Source organism: Phoenix dactylifera, chromosome 1, assembly GCF_009389715.1.
Source record: "Phoenix dactylifera cultivar Barhee BC4 chromosome 1, palm_55x_up_171113_PBpolish2nd_filt_p, whole genome shotgun sequence".
Classification (NCBI taxonomy): domain Eukaryota; kingdom Viridiplantae; phylum Streptophyta; class Magnoliopsida; order Arecales; family Arecaceae; genus Phoenix; species Phoenix dactylifera.
Window position 1 is genome coordinate 642,024 of NC_052392.1, and position 19,063 is coordinate 661,086.

The 19,063-nt window shown below is 37.1% G+C and overlaps 1 protein-coding gene across 7 annotated transcripts; it reads left to right on the forward strand.

Moving 5' to 3' along the window:
* The first annotated feature begins 389 nt into the window (after positions 1–389).
* Positions 390–18,901, forward strand: LOC103721588 (importin beta-like SAD2 homolog). 7 transcript variants are annotated; one of them, XR_606331.4, is made up of 21 exons: positions 390–646; positions 1,073–1,245; positions 2,387–2,557; positions 3,734–3,844; positions 3,929–4,006; positions 5,482–5,675; positions 5,739–5,799; positions 6,843–6,917; positions 7,252–7,329; positions 10,575–10,637; positions 10,739–10,822; positions 11,337–11,494; positions 11,701–11,740; positions 11,841–11,984; positions 13,477–13,596; positions 13,705–13,923; positions 15,036–15,209; positions 15,392–16,073; positions 16,213–16,428; positions 16,572–16,701; positions 18,491–18,901. XR_606331.4 is itself a non-coding variant. In XM_039119811.1 (21 exons), the coding sequence occupies exons 1-21, from the start codon at positions 502–504 to the stop codon at positions 18,649–18,651; spliced, it is 3,258 nt and encodes a 1,085-aa protein (XP_038975739.1). In that variant the 5' UTR covers positions 412–501; the 3' UTR covers positions 18,652–18,901. The 7 variants fall into 7 exon arrangements, 6 of the variants coding, with proteins under 6 accessions (XP_038975739.1, XP_008810076.2, XP_008810077.2 ...); XM_039119811.1 differs by having other exon boundaries at positions 412–646; positions 16,229–16,423; positions 16,570–16,701; XM_008811854.4 differs by having other exon boundaries at positions 414–646; positions 16,229–16,428.
* The last annotated feature ends 162 nt before the right edge of the window (positions 18,902–19,063 follow it).

Genomic DNA, 19,063 nt, shown 5'->3' on the forward strand with positions numbered 1-19,063 from the left:
AAAATATTATTTATCCAATAAAAAGTGAAATAAAATTATGGCTATGATAACTCCATTATAAGAACTACTATATAACAATCATTATTTATGACAACCAATGTAATAGTTGTTATTTAAATAGTAAACGTTTGAAATTATCTCTTCCAGGTAAATATTAACTGTTACAACCATTGTGGTGTTGATGTGTGTATTATAATGGTACAATGCATTATTTAAGCCTTGAGATATGGAAAACTTCTTGTCTAAAGTTGGACCAAACGGTCCACATCAACACAATCATGGTAATAAAAAGGAAAACTAAAAGAAATGACATAAAATGGACGCTAAAGAATACCCGCCAAACAATCATGTTGCACATCTTTCCCGCCAGTTCTTTTTATTCGTTTTATTTTTTTTTCCATATATAAATACCGCCGCCTCTCTCCGAACACTAACGAAACTCGACGGTGGTCTTCTCTGCCTCCAAAATTAGGGTTTCGGCGCGGCGGACCAAATTCTGCTATGGAAACCCTAATTCCCGAGGTCTCCCGCCTCCTGAGTGACACCCTGAGCCCGGAGAATGCCCATGTCTCCTCCGCCACCGACGGCCTCGATCTCCTCTCCCTCCTGCCCCACTTTCCCATCTCCCTCATTGTCATCGCCACAGGTCGGTCCTCCCTCTCCCGTCTCTTTCTTCGTCGAATCCTCTCAGGGATGCCATCATCTCTTACCCCTGATCGGTGATCAATTCAATGCCTCCACTCTTGAGATCAAAAAAATTTGCACGAATAGCTTAGGGACGACGAGGAAGAAGAACAGCAGTTTGGAGTGTGTGTTGTGTTGTTCAATTCCTGCCTAATCTCGAGTTTTCACTATTTATCTGGTATTCTGATAAGAAAAAGATAAGATTCTTAAGAGAAGATGTGCTCAAGGTTTCCCATATGTTTTTTCCCCTTAACTAGGAAAGAAGAAGAATGGTTTAGCTTTCTTGTTCGGTTGTTTAATTATTTGCTTTTGGGTAATTATGTAAGAGAATGATGTGATTTTTTTAGCTGGATTGTATGATCAAACGCGTGAGATTATGTGATTGTAGGAGGCGACCGCCAAGGGCTAAGAGTGGCTGCAGCCACCTATTTAAAGAACTTCACGAGGCACCACATGGAGGAAGATCCATCTAATCCTCAACTGCATAATGAGTTCCGGAACCAGCTTGCCCTAGCCTTGCTTCAAGTGGAACCTACAGTTCTGAAAGTTCTAGTTGAAGCTGTACGTATCTGTTTCCTTGAATAGGCCATAAGGAAATATGCGTGCAGGAATTCTATTGTCAAAAGCATTTCCAACTTATCATCTTGTCTACTATGTATATTTTTTCGCTTTGGAAGTTGGAGACTCTAACAAGAGTAACCTGAGAACTGTCACTCTTACTGTACTTGAAATATCGCATTGACTCTAATTATACACCCTTCGGAAACAACCACCCTTGCTAATGATGCTTTACTTTTGTAATAGTTTTTGAACTTCATGAGTTTTGTGTCGGTATGCTCTTCCTAGAAGATCTGTCTTCAGGATGCATCTCCCTATAACCATGGGTTGGCTAAAACCTAGCTAACCTGTTAAGCCATAGATGATCAATTGCTTTCACTGGTTGCATTTTTAATAATATGCAAGGATAAGTTTTAGTATTTGTTATCTATTTAACTAAATTCTGGCTGCCCTCCTTCTGTGTTTCCCCTTTCTACCTCCAACATCTGGGTAGAGTCCTCAATGTTTAAAAAATCTTGATACCAGTCCAACAGGTCCACTTTGTCCAAAGAGCCGAAGTTGGTGGGACTTGAGTTCTCCCTTTCCTTTTTGAGTAATGGGAGGTAATGCCTTGTGCCCAAGGTTTTTAAGAGCCAGAGATTTGGTTATCGCAATGAGTGACCAATATTTAGATGCATGTGTTCTCCCTTGAAGTGTGCAAACAATTTATGCCTCTAAACTTGAGCAAAAGAACGTCCAATTTTCTTAGTGAAACGTTAGTGACAAAAATAATGAGCTTCTGCTAGTGACACACCATTTTTTTTACTTTTTTGGAGTACTAGATCTGTCCAATTGCCTCAAACCCATGTATAGTACTTAGTGGTTACTGACATCTGCATGCGATGCCTCACTTTGTGGTGGAGATGGAAGTGCAGAATTCAGTCATCATGTCTCCCTTGTCAATTGCCCTTCTGCAGTCAACAATGATGAATGATGGCTGCATTTATGTTTGTCTTTTTGGTTGGTTTCTCTTCTCAGAAAGTTTGTAGTAAAATTTACAAACTTTTATTAAAACATTTTGTTTTTTCTTATCAAATACTAGCTTCTGAATTTTGTCTTTGCACCATTAAATGGCAGATTATTCACTTTTTATTATCTTGTGCAGTTTCACTTGATTGTGGCCAAAGACTTTGTGAAGGAGGATTCATGGCCTGAACTTGTCCCTGAACTAAAATCAGTCATTCAAAACAGCAATCTCATTTGTCCAAGCGCATCTTCCCAGTGGAACACCATAAATGCACTTACAGTACTTAAAACAGTAATTAGACCATTTCAGGTACGTTTTCTGAACTTATTAGTGCATATGTTTTCTCAGCCTTTCCTTATTAGGAAATTGATATTGGGACTGCATTTCATTTGGCTGATGGGCTCTTGGTGCCATAGAGATAAGCCCCTTATATGAAAAGTATCATAAATCCCCCCTTTGTCTAGACTCTTTAAAAGCCTAGGGGAGTTTTGAAGGGTGATTTCTTGGTCGCATGAGCTCAAACTGCAATTAGAAAGGTAAATTTCTCTGCCTGCCAACTGACTTTGCAGGTTGCATGACCTGCCTCGCTCTTGCCTAAATTTGCCTTGGCAGGAATTTGCCTCCATATTTTAAAGGGTTGATGTCTGAGGGTGAGCTTGGGCACCATGGTAAGCTTGCTCTATTGTGACTTTTGAAACATGGAAATGCCTTTTCCGCATGCGAGGGTAAAGCTGCGTACATCTGACCCTCCCCAAACCCCGCAATGGTGGGAGCCTTGTGCATTGGACCGCCCTTTTTTTCATTTTAAAGGGTTGATGCCAAGCTGACAACTAGGTATAGAGTTTGTTCAATCTTTCACTAGGGCCTTCTCAACTTAGAGTTCTTCTCTAATCTATTTGAAAAAAAAGCTCAGATGTTGATGATGCTGATTATGAAGCAATTGATAAAAATGAAAGCAATCTATCATAATAAAGCTTCTTTTAGTAGATAGTTGTGACCCGCCACAGTCATAATTGGTTTTCTAATATTTTTGTTTTTCCATGAATTTGAATTTAATCATATCTGAAGGGAGGAATGCTGTCAATGCTGACTGTAGGTAGATTTCTTGCATCCCATTTCTCATTTAGACTTTGATTTTGTACAAAATTCTACTGCTCTTTGGAAGCCCCCTTGTTTATGCTCTTTTGGAGTTACTGTTCTGGCTTTTCCTTAATCACGCACCTTGATTTTCTTTCTTTTGCATTTTCTCTATAGAATTATTTCTTAAACATGTTTTTGAGCTGAACCATTTTTTGTTAGATATGTGCTTTAGGCCATTGGATGTGATTTTATTTATCTTCTTCAGTACTTTTATATGGACATCTCATGGTTTTTATTGTTGGCAATAAGCCTGATGCTGGACTTGAACAAATTAGGGGATATCTGTATATTTCTCTTTTTTTGCTTTTGCCTATTACTCTAGTTGATTGGTTGGATATTGTCCAGTACTTTATGAATCCAAAAGTTCCAAAGGAACCCATGCCATCACAGTTGGAGCTGATAGCAAAAGACATTCTTGTACCTTTACAAGCAACATTCCGTCACTTTGTTGATAAGGTTGTACATTATATTCTATATATTTCTTGGCTGTTTCTCTGAGTCTCAGTCAAATATTTATCTCTGCCTATGATTTAATTACAGGCTTTATCGCTTCAAGATAGGATACAAGTAGAATTTGAACAAATCCTTCTTATCATATGCAAGTGCATGTATTTTGCTGTAAGTTCTTTATCTGGTCTCTTAAATGTTATGAAGTTTTATGCAAATGACTGGGTTGGCTTGGACATACATCCATAGATAATATAGCATTTATTCAGTCATTTAATAGATTGTCATGTCCATGTAGACACATCATGACTAGCATACTGCTTGGAGCATAAACCTGCTATGAATAGAAGTTGTACATGTAGGGATTCAATTGAATGTAAGAAGTTATAGTTCTACATGACTATGTTTATACCAATACAATATTTTACAGTTTTTAGCATTAAGATTCAGGTTATGATGTTATGGGGCTTTTTTTTGCTGCTTATAATACTATGACAAAACATCTATAGTAGAGGTGATAATGGGCTGGGCTTGGGCATAGAAAATATGAAATTTTAAATAGGCCCGGTCCGAAGCCCGACGAAAATTGAATATAGTTTAGGCCCGCGACCCAGCCCATGATCAGCTCTACTCTATAGCAAGGTACGCCAAACCGGTATTGGATAGGGTATCGGCCGGCGATTGGTTCATACAATACGGGTCTATACCATGCCGTTCCGGGGAGTATCGACACAAGAAGACAAAGAGGAAAAAGGAGATGGATGGGGGGGGGGAGAGAGAGAAGGGGGGAGTCACCTGCATGGATCAATCCGTAGCCAGGCCTCCTAGGTTCAGTGGTCTTAGTTGGGGATGGACAGGGAAAGTGGGGGAGGGGGGAGAGGCTGGAGGAGGCAAAGGGGCCGGAGGAGAGAAGGATCCATGGTAGGTGGGGGTTGAAGGCTTTGAAGGATGCAGGGCGGTTGGTGGGTGATCGCGAGTGGATTGAGTGGAGGAGGCAAAGGGGCCGGTGGATGTGGAATCCATGGTGGGGGTGGGGTTTTGAGAACCGGTTGGGCTTGTTTAATAGTTTTGGCCTATTTATCGAGCCGACAAGGTGAACTGTTCTGGTTCCCCATTGATTTGGTTTGATATGCCTCGAACCGGGTTGTTTGGGTCGGTACCACATTCCATGATTGAATAGTATGGTTTTTCAATTATCTAGATGTACTATTGTGGTTGAATAGGCAACAAAACCTCTACATTAACATGTTCATGCTTCCATAGATGATGCTTGAATTTATGCGACTGCGTTATGGGCTAACTGAGAGCTAAATGTTTGAACCTGCTTGGCTTTCTCATCTAGAACACTTGCTTTTCAGTCTGTTCCATATACATAGTTACACACAGATAGTTGTCTTTTTTATAAAAATATATAGATAGTTAACGTGTGGTTATATGTTGTTCATGTTTGACCTTTTTATTTGAAGTATGCAACAAAGAGTCAATAATCTGAGTACTAGCTATTCCTATGGTTCTAATCGATCTCTTAGTTGTAACCTTAGTGAGATAAAATGACAATTTTTTTCTGTTTTATTGTAACTTTGAAATTACAATTTCCTGATATCTGTATTTCTTTATTGGATATTTACAATATATTAGCTATATAGGTGAGGTCATATATGCCATCTGCATTGAGCCCACTTTTGCCTTCTTTTTGCTACGACTTGTTCCGAATACTGGATTCATTGAGTTTAGATCGTACTTCTTCCAAAGATGGATCGATGCTGAGGCTGAAGACTGCAAAAAGAAGCTTAATCATTTTTTGCACTTTGGTCACTCGCCATCGGAAGCATACTGACAAGTAACATATCATTTTTTCATCTTGTTTAATTATACTTCCATCTCATCTTGCTTTCTCTCTCAGGCTGATGCCGAGCATCATTAATTGTGCTTTCAAACTAGCCAAGCAGAGCACTTGCATTGCTGTAAGTTTTTCTGTTCCATGTTATTTTCTTGTAGTTATGCGATGATAGAGAGTTTGCAATTTAAAATATATTATTGGATAATCTTAAGTTTGCATGAACTATTTAGACAGCATGAATATCTGTTTTTTATGTTTTATACATGTGTCTATGCATAATTGATAGTTTGTGTACACCATCTTGAGTTTCCCTCCCCTTGCCTCCATTTACATACTTTCATTTGTAAACATCCAGAAAGAAAATCAACTAATGACATAGACTGCAGGGACAAATGTGCTCAGAGCTGCTACATAAAATTCTAGGAAAGCAATATTAAACATAAACATTGCACACAAAAATTAGTTTATGTACACGCACGCGTGCCTGTGTGTATATATATTTTTGTATATATTTGCATAATACTCATGCATGTTTTTCTAATATAAAAATGTATATATGCATGTGCATATATATATATATATATATATATATATATATATATATATATACTATATGTGCTGTTTGCATTGCCATAGGCGAGGTGGAAATATTGGAGTTTGCACACTGCTGACTTCAAAAATGGAGGCTGTAATATTGAAATCTAAACTGTTGGACATGATTTACCGGGGTAAAAGCTTCTGATGTAAAATCATATGTTTTGGAGATATCTTGCCTATTCATCAACAATCAACTTATCTCAAATGAGTAGGCCTAAGGGCATGGTACAATGCATTGGTTTTGGAATGATATTAATGTTATCCCCAGAAAATGTGATTTCTTGTTTAGTAAACATTTCAGACCTTGTAATTATATTCGATATTTTGATTTCTATTTTGTGATCCTCATCCTTGAATTTGGTAGTGTGTGCAATTTCCTTATTTTCCTTCTTATGTGTATTATAACTTTCACTTATGTGTGTGTACGCGTGTACTCAGCAGAATTTCCAGGATAGAAATGTGATCTGTACAATGTGAATATTATGTGCTGATCTGAGTCATTTGTATAAAGCTAGTCCATCATCATGTACTTTATTCTTGTGAGATTCTGATATATTGAAGGTTATGCAGAAGCTCGATCCTCTGTCAGAGCGGATTGTTTCATTGGCATTTGATGTAATTTCTCATATATTAGAGACAGGCCCTGTAAGTTTCTTATTGTTTTCAAGTTGGAAGTGGCATAAATGAGTTGTGTGTTTTGTCTAATGGTTTCATACTAATTAAGTAGAAAATTACTTTGCTGATTACATCTCAATCTGCTTGCTTTGAACCAATTCAATTGCAAATTTTCAACCCCTCTTGAAAATTTAGTAAAGACATCCTCGTCTTCATATTATACTTTGCACTTTGACAGCCTTACCTCTATGTCTGCTAAGTAACATAACTGAAGTTGTTCATTTTCCATTAAACGAGTCCTGTCCTGTCCTTATTAACCCTGAAAGTCTCATCTCTATCTTGTAATTCCGAATGTTCTTTGCAGGGATGGAGATTTGTATCACCACATTTTTCTTCCCTTTTGAATTCAGCAATCTTCCCTGTGTTATCATTGAATCAGAAGGTGAGCTGTGTCTTGTGTTTGTAGTAATAAACATTTCTAGTATGGTTGTTCTCTGATAATGCTTAGTTAACACCAATGGCGAGGTGGTATTATTGTCTACTACATGGGTTTGAGCAAGAGTTGAGCTTTTGGTTGAAAGGAATTTTGGAGTTGATACCACAGATTTAAAGAGTTGCAAAGGTTGTGTAAAGCATTCTACCTTCATAAAGTCAGAGAATATTAGAAGGCTGCATCCTTTCCACTGCCAACCCCCTAGATTGATCACAATTTCTATATTTATGCGGAAACAGTTTGCTAAAAGGGGCAATATATCTTCCTCACATCTCTGGAGAATTTAACTAGGAGCAGGTTCCTTATCATTATAATTCTGCAACCAAGTTCCTCCAACAATAGAAGGGGTAATGGTTCAAAATAGACTATGACAAGTAAACATTTTGAGAGGAAGGTTTCTGAAATATTAACTGAGTCACATTTTCCTCCCTTTCATACATTAAGAATATGAGAGAAAAATAAAGATGAGCATTAACCTCTTCAATGATTCCCTCCATTTGTTTGTAAGATGTCAGCTATGAAATTAATTTATACTTTATCACAATTGCGATATTATTCTATTTTAAAGGGTTTTTCATATTAGTGATTGAGATCTTCCATAATTGCATATTAATCCCCATTTTCTGTATTTGTATTTTAATCCCTGAAATCGTGTAACTTTTTGCTTATACATCCCTCAGGTTAATTTAACTAGATGGAATGGTATATTATGCTTTCTGCTAATGTTATTAATTTCATATCTTTGGAAATTTTTGCCCTTAGTCCTTAAACTTAACCAATTCCTTAATTCATGACACTCCATTGTTAATTCTGTTGCGGAGAAGTCCTGAGCAAGAAGAGGGCAAAGTGAGCAAAAAACGACCAAGTTTCGGGCCTCATTTGTTGTTAAGATGTGGGCAATCTTGTCCTTTGGCGATCCTGGTTAACTTTAACTGGTTCAACTAATAAATACTAGCAGAAAGGCCAATTGGTGCAAATAGAGTTCTTTCCCAGGATTTTTATATAAATATTGAAAAAGACAGATTAATATGCTACTATGAATGATTTCAGGGATTAATCTGCCAAAAAAAACATATTTTAAAATAGACTAAAAAGTTCAATAGTTCTTCTTGTTTAATCAAATTTACATTTACTCACTGCTGAACCTAAAGGACAGCTTGCATCTGCATTCTACTAAATTACCTCTAAGCCATTTGATAAACTTAAACTCCAAATCTATAGATAAAAATGGCTAAATCTCTTACCAACCAATGATTGAAATCCAGAATGTCAAAAATTATTTGCTCGAAATGTGGAGAGGTTCCCTATGGAAATAAGTGCTTGGTGTAGCATGAGTCGGTCAGCATGAATATAAATTGTAGAAGGAACCTTAATTAATTGAAGGCATGAAAGTTTGATTACCATTATATCCTTAAATTCTCTCCAAATAAGCCTGTTTATTTGTTGTTAACTTCACAGGTAGATGCTGATTGCTAGTTTCTGGAATCTTTTTTTTTTTAAAACAAGAAAGGGTTGAATTTTTTTCTTGCCACGTTTTGCTGAAAGGATTATCCCTAACAACCTCATAAATGAATCTTATTAAAGTTGATGTTTTGAGAAAGAGTTATGGAGAAGAGAGAATGGTCTGAAGTAGTCTAGAATGTTAATATTTCTTGTTTTCCAGGCCATTACAATTTACAAGGAATTAAAGCCAAAAATAACCTATTTGCCCATGTTTGTGTACAACAAGACTTTTGAACAAGGTATTCCATATTGTACCAAATTGGGCGGTACGGGATATGTTGTACAGTACCGGTTCGGTATCAGTATGTGGTATGGAGGACGTATAGACACTCGCTACGCCGAACCGGCCCCTGTACCGGGTGTACAGACACAGTAACGGGGTGGCACCGGTATGGGGCTCAATATCGAGACAACATACCTTGCTTTTGAATTCCCCATTCATCTTGAAAATCTTGTTGAGTCACAAGTGTGAAGATTTTCTTGATTTTAACATGACTATTTAATATCTTATACTGCAGATCAACAAGCCTTATCCCATCTAGAGAGGGTCAATTTTACTGTTCATATATGATCCACTGAATTCCACATTTACTACATACTCTAATACAATGTCAACCTGTAGAATCAAATTCCTAGCATTGTAAACTCTAGGCAAGTAATGCAGCTACGACGAATCCCCAAAAGCTATTTTCTCATGCATACACTTTGATAATTAAACTTAGATAAATTATGTCATATTTGTGCAGCAAATCCTTTTTGTTGTTTCTCTTCTGTTTTAGTGAACTTAACATTAATGATCTTTGTACCAAATCTGAGTTGAATTTTCTTTGTGATAATTCTTTAGACCAAAGCAAACATCCTTTTGTTCTTATTTTCATGAAGCATTAAAAATTTAAAAGAATGCGACTCAGCACTCCATCAAGAGAAGGCTATGGTTTGCCTATGTAAATGTAGTCTCCTGGCCAAAAAAGTAGATGATTTTCCATCTCAGTTGACAGACTTTGTTTATCCCAACTAAAAGACCCTGAAGTATTGCATTAGTAATCTTAATCATAACCTTGAAGTCTCATCCCAATTATTCAGGGTCAGTTTTATAGAAATATTGAATTAACAACTTTATAAAAGAAGTTATAACACCCTAGGCAAGCTTCCTTGTCACAAAGATCCACATGTATTCAGTTTAGTTGCTTTGAAGAACATTGCCAGTGGTGCCATTAAATGTGGTGCTTTGTTGTTTGAGAGAAGTCTAATTCAGTATTATGGGGCAGCATACTTAGTGGAAGTTATATGAGCTTATATCAGAATTTTCCAATATTTGAATCCACTTTGAAAGCAGTCCTAAAGGGCATGTTATACTACTATTTTTTGGAGAGTGTTCTTAGGATTTCATGCACCTTTGTTCATTTAAGAATTGATTTATGGTATGCATGTTTGCAAATGCTTGTTTAGATTTTTCTTTTACTATTATATATTGGAGTTCTTGTCACTTAAACCATAGGATAACCTGTTATTTGTTGCTTTTAAAATGCAGCAATTTGTTTTCTGATATCAATCTCAAGTCCTAATGTTGCCTGCTAACGTGCACCCTTCAATTTCAAAACAACCTCTATATCATTGCCAATTCTTGAAGATAACTTGTTTTTTGATTCATTCCCTCATTCTAATCCTTTTGATTCATTGTTATCATGAAGGATATAGTGGAGTGGGAAGAAGATACTGATGAGTACATTCGGAAGAATCTCCCATCTGATCTTGTATGAATATCTGCTGGATAGACTGCAGATTCCTTTTTTCTCATATCCTGCCTGAATGTCATTTCGCAGCATGCTCATGTGGTGTGCCATTTCCAATGCAGGATGAAATTTCAGGATGGGCTGAGGACTTGTTTACAGCAAGAAAAAGTGCAATTAATTTACTTGGTGTTATTGCAATGTCAAAGGTTGTAATTCCCAACAAAAATAATTTCCTTCTGATTCATTCAAGATTACTGTATTTCTGCCTCTAAATGGGTCCTGTTTATCAGAGTTGTCAAAAGAATGAGATAATTAATTTAGAACATGTCTGATCTGGACTAGATTCCAGAATTGTTCAGCCATCCTGTTCATTATGCTGGGCTTGTTCATGTCATTTTTCTTCTTGGAGGTTGTTGTTATATATTAAAAAGGTTTATAAATTTGAATTTTCCTCCAACCATGATTTAATATCTTGGTGGTTGCCTGAATAACTAGATATAACTTAGTATCTGGATTTGTGTGTATGCACTGTTCATTCAATCATCCATAAAACCCTATGGCAACCAGCACCCATAAACCATCCATGTCGGATGATTTGTCCACTTTCAAACTGGATCAGAAGAGCTGGATGGCTTGGTCATACCAGCCAGTCTGGTCTGGTTTTTGAGCAGTCCCTTTTCTTAAATATATTTAAGTTATTTTGCTTTGTTGTGCTTCCAGGGTCCACCTACTGTCTCTTCAGTTTCAAAACGTAAGAAAGGTGACAAAAGTAAAGGAAGACAACAGAGATCTGTTGGGGAATTATTGGTGATACCATTTTTATCCAAGTTCCCCATGCCTTCTGATGGGGAAGAGACATCATCTAAGATCTTGAGCGAGTAAGTTAATGCAGGTTTGGACTTTGGAGTATATAGATGAAAATTTTGATCCTTCTTTCTTTTTCAAAAAGATGTTCCAATGCAATAGCATTGTGAACTCATTTTTGTCTTGGATTAAGCATCTCCTGTGATTGAAGCATTATCATTTTGCATTTGTTGGGAATCTTTATATTCATTCATAAGAGTCATTGACAAATTTTTGGCAGTTATTATGGTGTTTTGATGGCATATGGAGGTCTACAAGATGTAAGCTTTCTTCCCCTTTTTGGCATATTTATCTTAACCAAGTTTTATCAGCCAAGGTATGGAAATGATTCTTCAGTTTTTAAACTATCTTCTCTTACAGTTCTTAAGAGAGATAAGTTCAGAATATACAACCACTTTGGTTCGCAATCGAGTACTTCCATTATATTCATTGGGTCAATGCTCTCCATATTTGATTGCTACAGCAAACTGGGTAATAGGAGAGCTTGCATCCTGTCTTCCTCAGGTACTTTATTGCATATATAGTACATGATTCTTTTATGGGACTCTTAAAATATTTGTGAAATTCCTGCTCTGTAACACTGACACATTTCCATTTCTTTTTATTTTGAGTAGGAATGGACCAAGTCAAGTAGGGAATAAAACCTTCAACCCATACCAAACCTGTTTATAGTTAGGTTGAAAAGATTAACCCCATACCTAAACTATTTGTTTTATATGGACCTATACCTGACCCACTAACCCAATATGGCTTCACTTATTAGTTATGTACCTTGAAAAATGAAAGTGAAATAAGTCCAAGATGAGAGGACTCGTGGTTTAGCATCAAAACAAAAAGTTAGAGAGAGAGAAAGGAGAACTTAAAGTGAAAAATCAAACTGCCGTGTGCTATGAACGTTCCTAGTTGTTTGAATCAAGATTACACGGCTATCTTAGTGCCCTAGGGGCTAGGTTTTAAGTAAGGTTTTAAATCCCGTAGGATGGGGCTGTCCCAGTTTTCTCGTAGAGTAGGACGTGCCGCTATCCTGCTTTGTCCAAACACTAGGGACTGGGGATGTCCTAGGATACGCCGATCAAAATGTTGGGATGATGGCGGGACACTCCCATGTCGACACTTGGGTTAGTACCCCATTTCGGCATCTTGCAGGATGTCCCATTGAGGTTTGAAACCATGGTTATAAGAGTTGGTCCAACTCGTTGCAACTTGTGGGGTCCCGGTGCTAAACCCAAACATGGCTTTTTTATTAAGTCATCTGCTGAACTCTTTTATGTTGGGCAGGTTGGTAGGTCTCGATCAGAATTTGCTGCTATTTATTCCTCATGTGAGGTCTTAGAAGCATATTTAGATTATACTCCAAGGAGACAGTAGGTTTTGCTCTTTGATGTTCAGTACTAAAATTTAGATTTTCTGAAATGTTTATAATTTTTAGGTTTTCTTAAAGGAAATCGGACGTAGGGTATTCTAATATGCATAGACATGCTTCTCCCAGTTGGCTGGTGTATGGCCCTTCTATCAGATGTAATGACCACGCTCTAGTCTCAGGAAGGTTGGATTACATTTTGAAAGTCCTATAGACGTGTTTTTGTGTCAATATATTTGTATATGTACTATTTCTGTCTCTATAACTCTGTATGTGTATATACATGCTTATATGTATATAAACACACATACACGTGTTACACATGGAGAAATGTACGCACTCACATGCATTCAGATGTACAAAATCATTCTGCTGTGGAGTTGTATTATTTGAAATTTCCTGAGAGTCTGAGATGTCTCTTTCTTGAGGTTTATTACTCATCGAGGAAGCTCAAGGTTTTACTTAGGAATTAGGCTTGTTTTCAATAAATATCAGATTGGTCTGGCAAAACCAACTTTATACACAATTTACTTTATAAAAAAGTTGGAATAGTTTGGTGATTATATCACATTTTATGCAGTATATATTGTGATATACTTTGATGCATGCACTTCCTAATAATACTCGGTCTTTTAGGCTATGAATGCAGACATTTATAGTTCATTAATGAAGACATTAACCATGCCAGACATTGGCAATATTAATTGTTATCCTGTCCGTGCTTCTGCTGCTGGGGCCATTGCAGAACTTCTTGAAGTAAGAATATCCCTGTGAATTTAGTTTATTTATGAAAGTATAGTGCTTGATTATATATATATATATATATATTTAATATATATTTTTTCAATGTGTTACCATTGGCAGAATGATTATGTTCCGGCTGACTGGCTCACCCTCTTGCAAGTCTTGGTTAATGGGTTGGGTAGTGAAGATGAAAGCGAGGCTTCTCTTTTGTTTCAGCTTTTAGGAACTGTGGTTGAGGCTGGGCAACAGAATGTGGCCACTCATATTCCTGTGATTGTGTCCAGCATTGCTGGTGCTATTACAAAGCACCTACCTCCTATCCCAGAGCCATGGCCTCAGGTAGCTTATTGCATTCTGGTGAACATGCTGGTCTTATGTCATTACCATATGCAAGTAACAAGCCTTATATCCATGCTGTAAAATATTTATTCTATGCGGCAAGTATTGTAAATTTTTTATGGTATGGTCTTGTTTTCTGAAACTTGGACCGGTCACTGAATTGCAAATTGTCTAATTAACAAAACCTGATAATTGCCATATCATTGTGTCTGACATGGACATCTATATTTGGTTATGTTGCTGTTGGTGTAAGTATGCTTGTCCATAACTAGTCTTATTTTTTTACAAAGTGAGGGTTGCTAGAAGGATATCATATAATCATGGATTCAAAAAACCCCAGAACGATGGTCCTGTCAGTATCGTACCGTTCTGATACCAAACTAGAATCAGTATGAGTGTCAAGATGCAGAAACCATCTGTACCAGTACATACCAGCTTAGCAGTGCATACTGACAATACCATACTGACTGTACTTTTGACCCCCCCTTCCTTTTTTTTTTTTGATGTTTTACAATTTACTATGTACCATCAGTACTGGTACTACCCCAATACCATATTGTTCCAATGAAAATATGGTACAAAGTTTGGTACTGGTATTTAAAACCTTGCTTGCAATTACTGAGAAACAACAAAAAAGACATCTGAAGTTTAGTGTTCTGGTGCTTAAGATAATGATAGTGTATTTGTTGAACATGATGATGTGGGTTTGATATTTTTGTACCTGAAGATGCTTTGGGTCTATTATGTTTTATAATTATGCATATATTTCTTTGTTATGCTTTCATCTAATGTGATCAGAAAACTTGTTAGAGTAACTTTTTTCTGTTACATGCCATACAAATTTGCTGACATGATAATATATAAATTTATTACATGCAGTCTTATAAGTGTATAGCCATATGCCATTGTATCTAGATTTTGGAAATTTGCTGTCATCAGCACCCATATCTTGTTTGCTATGTGACACCAGTTTTTTTGTCAGCCAATAAGGAGTTTGACCTTGTATGATTATGTTTTTTACCTGCCATCTTTTAATATTATCATTTTTTTATTCACTTTTCTTTGGTGTTTTGATTGTTGTTACAAAATGAACTTTCTGTGTTTTCTTTTAGGTGGTTGAGCAGGGCTTTGCTGCATTAGCAGTGATGGCCCAAACTTGGCAGGATTATATGCCAGACGAGACCAAGAAGCAACAAAATCAGGAGTGGCAGTGTGGCCGGGCAGCGATTGCTAGGACATTTTCAAGTTTGTTGCAACAGGCTTGGCTCATATCTGTGAAGCCTATGGTAGGTTCATACACTCATTATTTTCTGTTAAAATTCTGAAATGTGTTTAAAAACTGTGTTTTAAATAACACAAAATAATTTTACTTGACTTCAAAGTTCTAAGTTAATCTAATTTTATGACTGACTATAATAACTATGAACGACTTAAAATTTTTATTCTAACTTTATATGATGGTGATCAGGATTCAGCAATATGTAGTACGTTACCACCTCCATCGTGCATAGATGATGCTTCTGCATTGCTTGGATTTATTATGCAGTCTGTTATTACATTGGAAGAAGTTAAAGAATTGAAAATTACAGAGTTATTAGCAGTATGGTCTGATCTGATTGCGGATTGGCATGCTTGGGAAGAGATTGAAGACTTGGCAATTTTCAGTTCCATCAGGGAAGCTGTCAATTTACATAGAAGAGTTGACTATACGGATTTTTTCATGAGAAGGATGTCATCTCATATTTCTTCAGGTTCAACGCGCACCATTATTGAAGGCATCTCTGCTTTTGTCACTGAGGCCATTACAGCATACCCATCTGCAATGTGGAGGGCTTGTTCATGTGTGCATGCATTACTAAATATTCCACGGTTCTCATTTGAGACAGGAACTGTCAAACAGTTGATCACAGTTGCCTTCACACAGGCAGCATTTTCTCGTTTTAAAGATACGCATAACAGGCCTGCTGGGCTTTGGAAGCCTCTGTTGTTGGCTATTTCATCATGCTATCTATCTTATCCTGAAAAAATTAAGCAAATTCTAGAGAAGGAGAAGGATAATGGTTTCTTGTTATGGGCATGTGGGTTGGCTCATGTCTCGAGTAGCTCTTTTGAACCTTCTCTGTCATCGGAGTCTGAGATCAAGTTAGCTGGTAAGTTTGGTTAAGTATAATTTTGATGATTGTCATTGCAATCAATTTTTCATTTGTGTTTTCCTCTGAACTGCTAATTCACATCTTTCTTCCCAAACATCAATTTTTTTTTTTTAATCCTTGTGAAGATTCATATTAGGTACCATGTCATGCAGTGATAACGTTAGCAAAGGTGGTCGAGCAGCTTCTGGGGTCCCCTTCAGATAGTGACATTAAGATATATCGGGATTGCTTTGTGTCATTGATGGAGGCATGCATACATCTGAAAGAGGTTGGACAGGAGGATGAGGAGGAGGAGGATGGTGCAGGAGACATAGAGAATGAAGCTTCAGATGAAGAGAGCGATGATGATGAGGTAAATGATGCTGGATTGATCTATCCATTAGATTAAATGCTTTTCTCGATTAAGAATTTTTTTTTGTTTACTTTTTGAGGTGCAAGCATGCTTATCTTGAAACTGGTAAATAACTTTAATTGCATGTGTTCCATTTTTTTCAGGATTCTGAGGAGGATGAGCGTGAAGAGACAGAAGAAGAATTCTTGGAGAGATACGCGAAAGCAGCTGATGAGTTGAGTGAGATGGTGGAAGAAGGAGATGTAGAATATGAAGCACAGGAGCTTGAATTGGGTAAGCTTGCCATTATCTTAGTAGTTTGTTTGATAGGATAGGCTACTTGATTTACTTGTGCTCAAACAAGATTGTGTGTTTTATGCTTCTTACATTAATTACTTTCTTAGATGAAGAGTTTTGCAAAGTGAAACCCTGGCAGCCTTTTTTCTTATAATTGGAGTCCTTGAACCAAAAGGAATATACAAGTGGGACTGCTTTGATGGGCTTGGGTTAAAGTACGATGCAGCTCTATAACCAAAAAAGAAAAAGTAATATGCACCTCTTATACTCCTAGCAAGGCTTATCAAATTGAACTAGAGAATTCATGTGGCAAAAGTAGTGCATTATCTCCTTAAAAGATTAATTTTCTATGTTGAGGTTAGAAAGGTAGTTTGGGTGAGGAATTTAGCGCCAGGTTAGAAGATCAATGTCAAGTCAACAGCTGTAAAAGTCAACTGCAAAAGTCTTCAACATTGATGGAGAATCCCTTGATTTGTAAAGCTGACCCCCTATCTATAAGATTAGGCTTGTTGGATTAGACACTTTTGATTCTTTTGATTTTGTGAAGAGAACTTATGCACCAATCCCATCTACTGCCATCTTGTTTGTATAAACGTATTGATAAATCGGCATGCGCATACTTCAATATAAATTCAAAGGATATATCTTTTCACCAATGGAGGGCAAATCAGACATATTGTGAGACAAGGATTTGCACACAGTTATCAGACCTGAACTGGATCAACCTCGCCAATGGGCTGGGACTGCTGAGTGAGTTGTTCAACTGCTGGGTGGACCGGCTGGACCAGAACATTATGAAAATATATAAATTTTAAAACAACTCATAGTGATTCTATGGATAGAAAATTGAGCATATAATTGTTCTATGTTAGGTTAAATGACTAAGATATTTTATTTAACTGGAAATACAACAGTTTGTGAGAAAACTTTTTTTCTAGAAGTGGCCAACAGAGAGTATATTAGATGACCAAAAATTCAAGACAATGCCAGTATCTTAAAATCTGATTTATCTGATCTTTTAAATTTTGGCAAAGAAAAATGATCCACTATGTTATGAGCCAGTGAGCGCTAACTACTAGAGCTGTAGGGTGAGTGACAAAGCCTTCAAGACCCTTGGCCGGCCAAGCAAGGGGCGAGGGCAGGCTTTTCCCGGCAAGTGCTATTGAGGCTTGAGCCATGAAAAGAAAGGGAGAGGGAGGGTTTAAGGGAGTAAGGGAGGGAGAGCATTTGACTGAGACTAGGTAGCTGTGCATGGTGGAAGAGCAGCTGCAGGTGTCCGTGCTAAGGACCATGGCAGAAAGAACCAAACTCACCAAGAACAAAACTGCGAACAGGTGTATAACTAATGAGTCTTAAGTCATGCACAAATTTATCATTTTGTGCTGGTTTAATAATGTTCATTTGAAAAAAACCAGTTTGCTGGTTCACGGGAAAGACGAGCACTGGATTGCACAGCTTTTCCTATTGCAGTTTGGGTCTTTTAGGAGAACTGAAATGGCCTGGGAGCCAGTTCAGTTCACCGGTTTTTCCCACTGACTGGCTGGGCCTGTCCAATTCTGGTAACTGATTTTAAGTAATTGACTGCATCATGTAGTGAAGATCCATGTCTTTGTAGATAAGTTAACAGTCCAAAATTGACCCAAGTAATTTTTAGTTTGCATGAGCTATTATTTTCTTGGACTATTTTCCTTTCAGATTGCCTTCGTAGCCTGTATTACCTGGTGTAATGACTTGTGTGATTACTTTTGCTATAAGCATTCCATAAGACATTGTTGCGGGACTGCAGGTTCCTTGGATGAAGTTGACATACAAAAGACAGTGCTTTCACTAGTACAGAAACACCGCCAAATCCTCATACAGGTGCAAGCATTACCATTGCCATATAGTGTGTTCCAAAGGGTCCTGAGCACGTTTCCAGAATATGGTCTGTTATTCCAAGTCTCTTGATGGGAACTGTTGCATCAGAATTTCTGACACATTCAGATATTTGTGGTTAAATCTTTTTGCCCCCTTCGCGATTCCTTTGTTATGTCACTGTACATTGTTAAGGTTTCAATACGCATTGCCTATTCAAAGTGCAAGTTACTTGTATTCTTGATTTGTATATTTTGTCTATTGATATATATATTTTTTGCTTTATTCTTTAATCGTATTGACTTGTTAAGATGTTAAAAGAGAAGCCCCTTGTTCACTTTTATTTATTTAGTAATTTCATGTAATCTTTTGCTGCTTCTAAATAGATGCAGTTGTGCTTGAATTCCCACTATACAATGATGATGTTAAACGGTTATTCAGCGTTTATGGCTTCGAGAAATTGCTCAATTGGAAGGAAATGCTTCGATGGAATAGGTTGATGTCG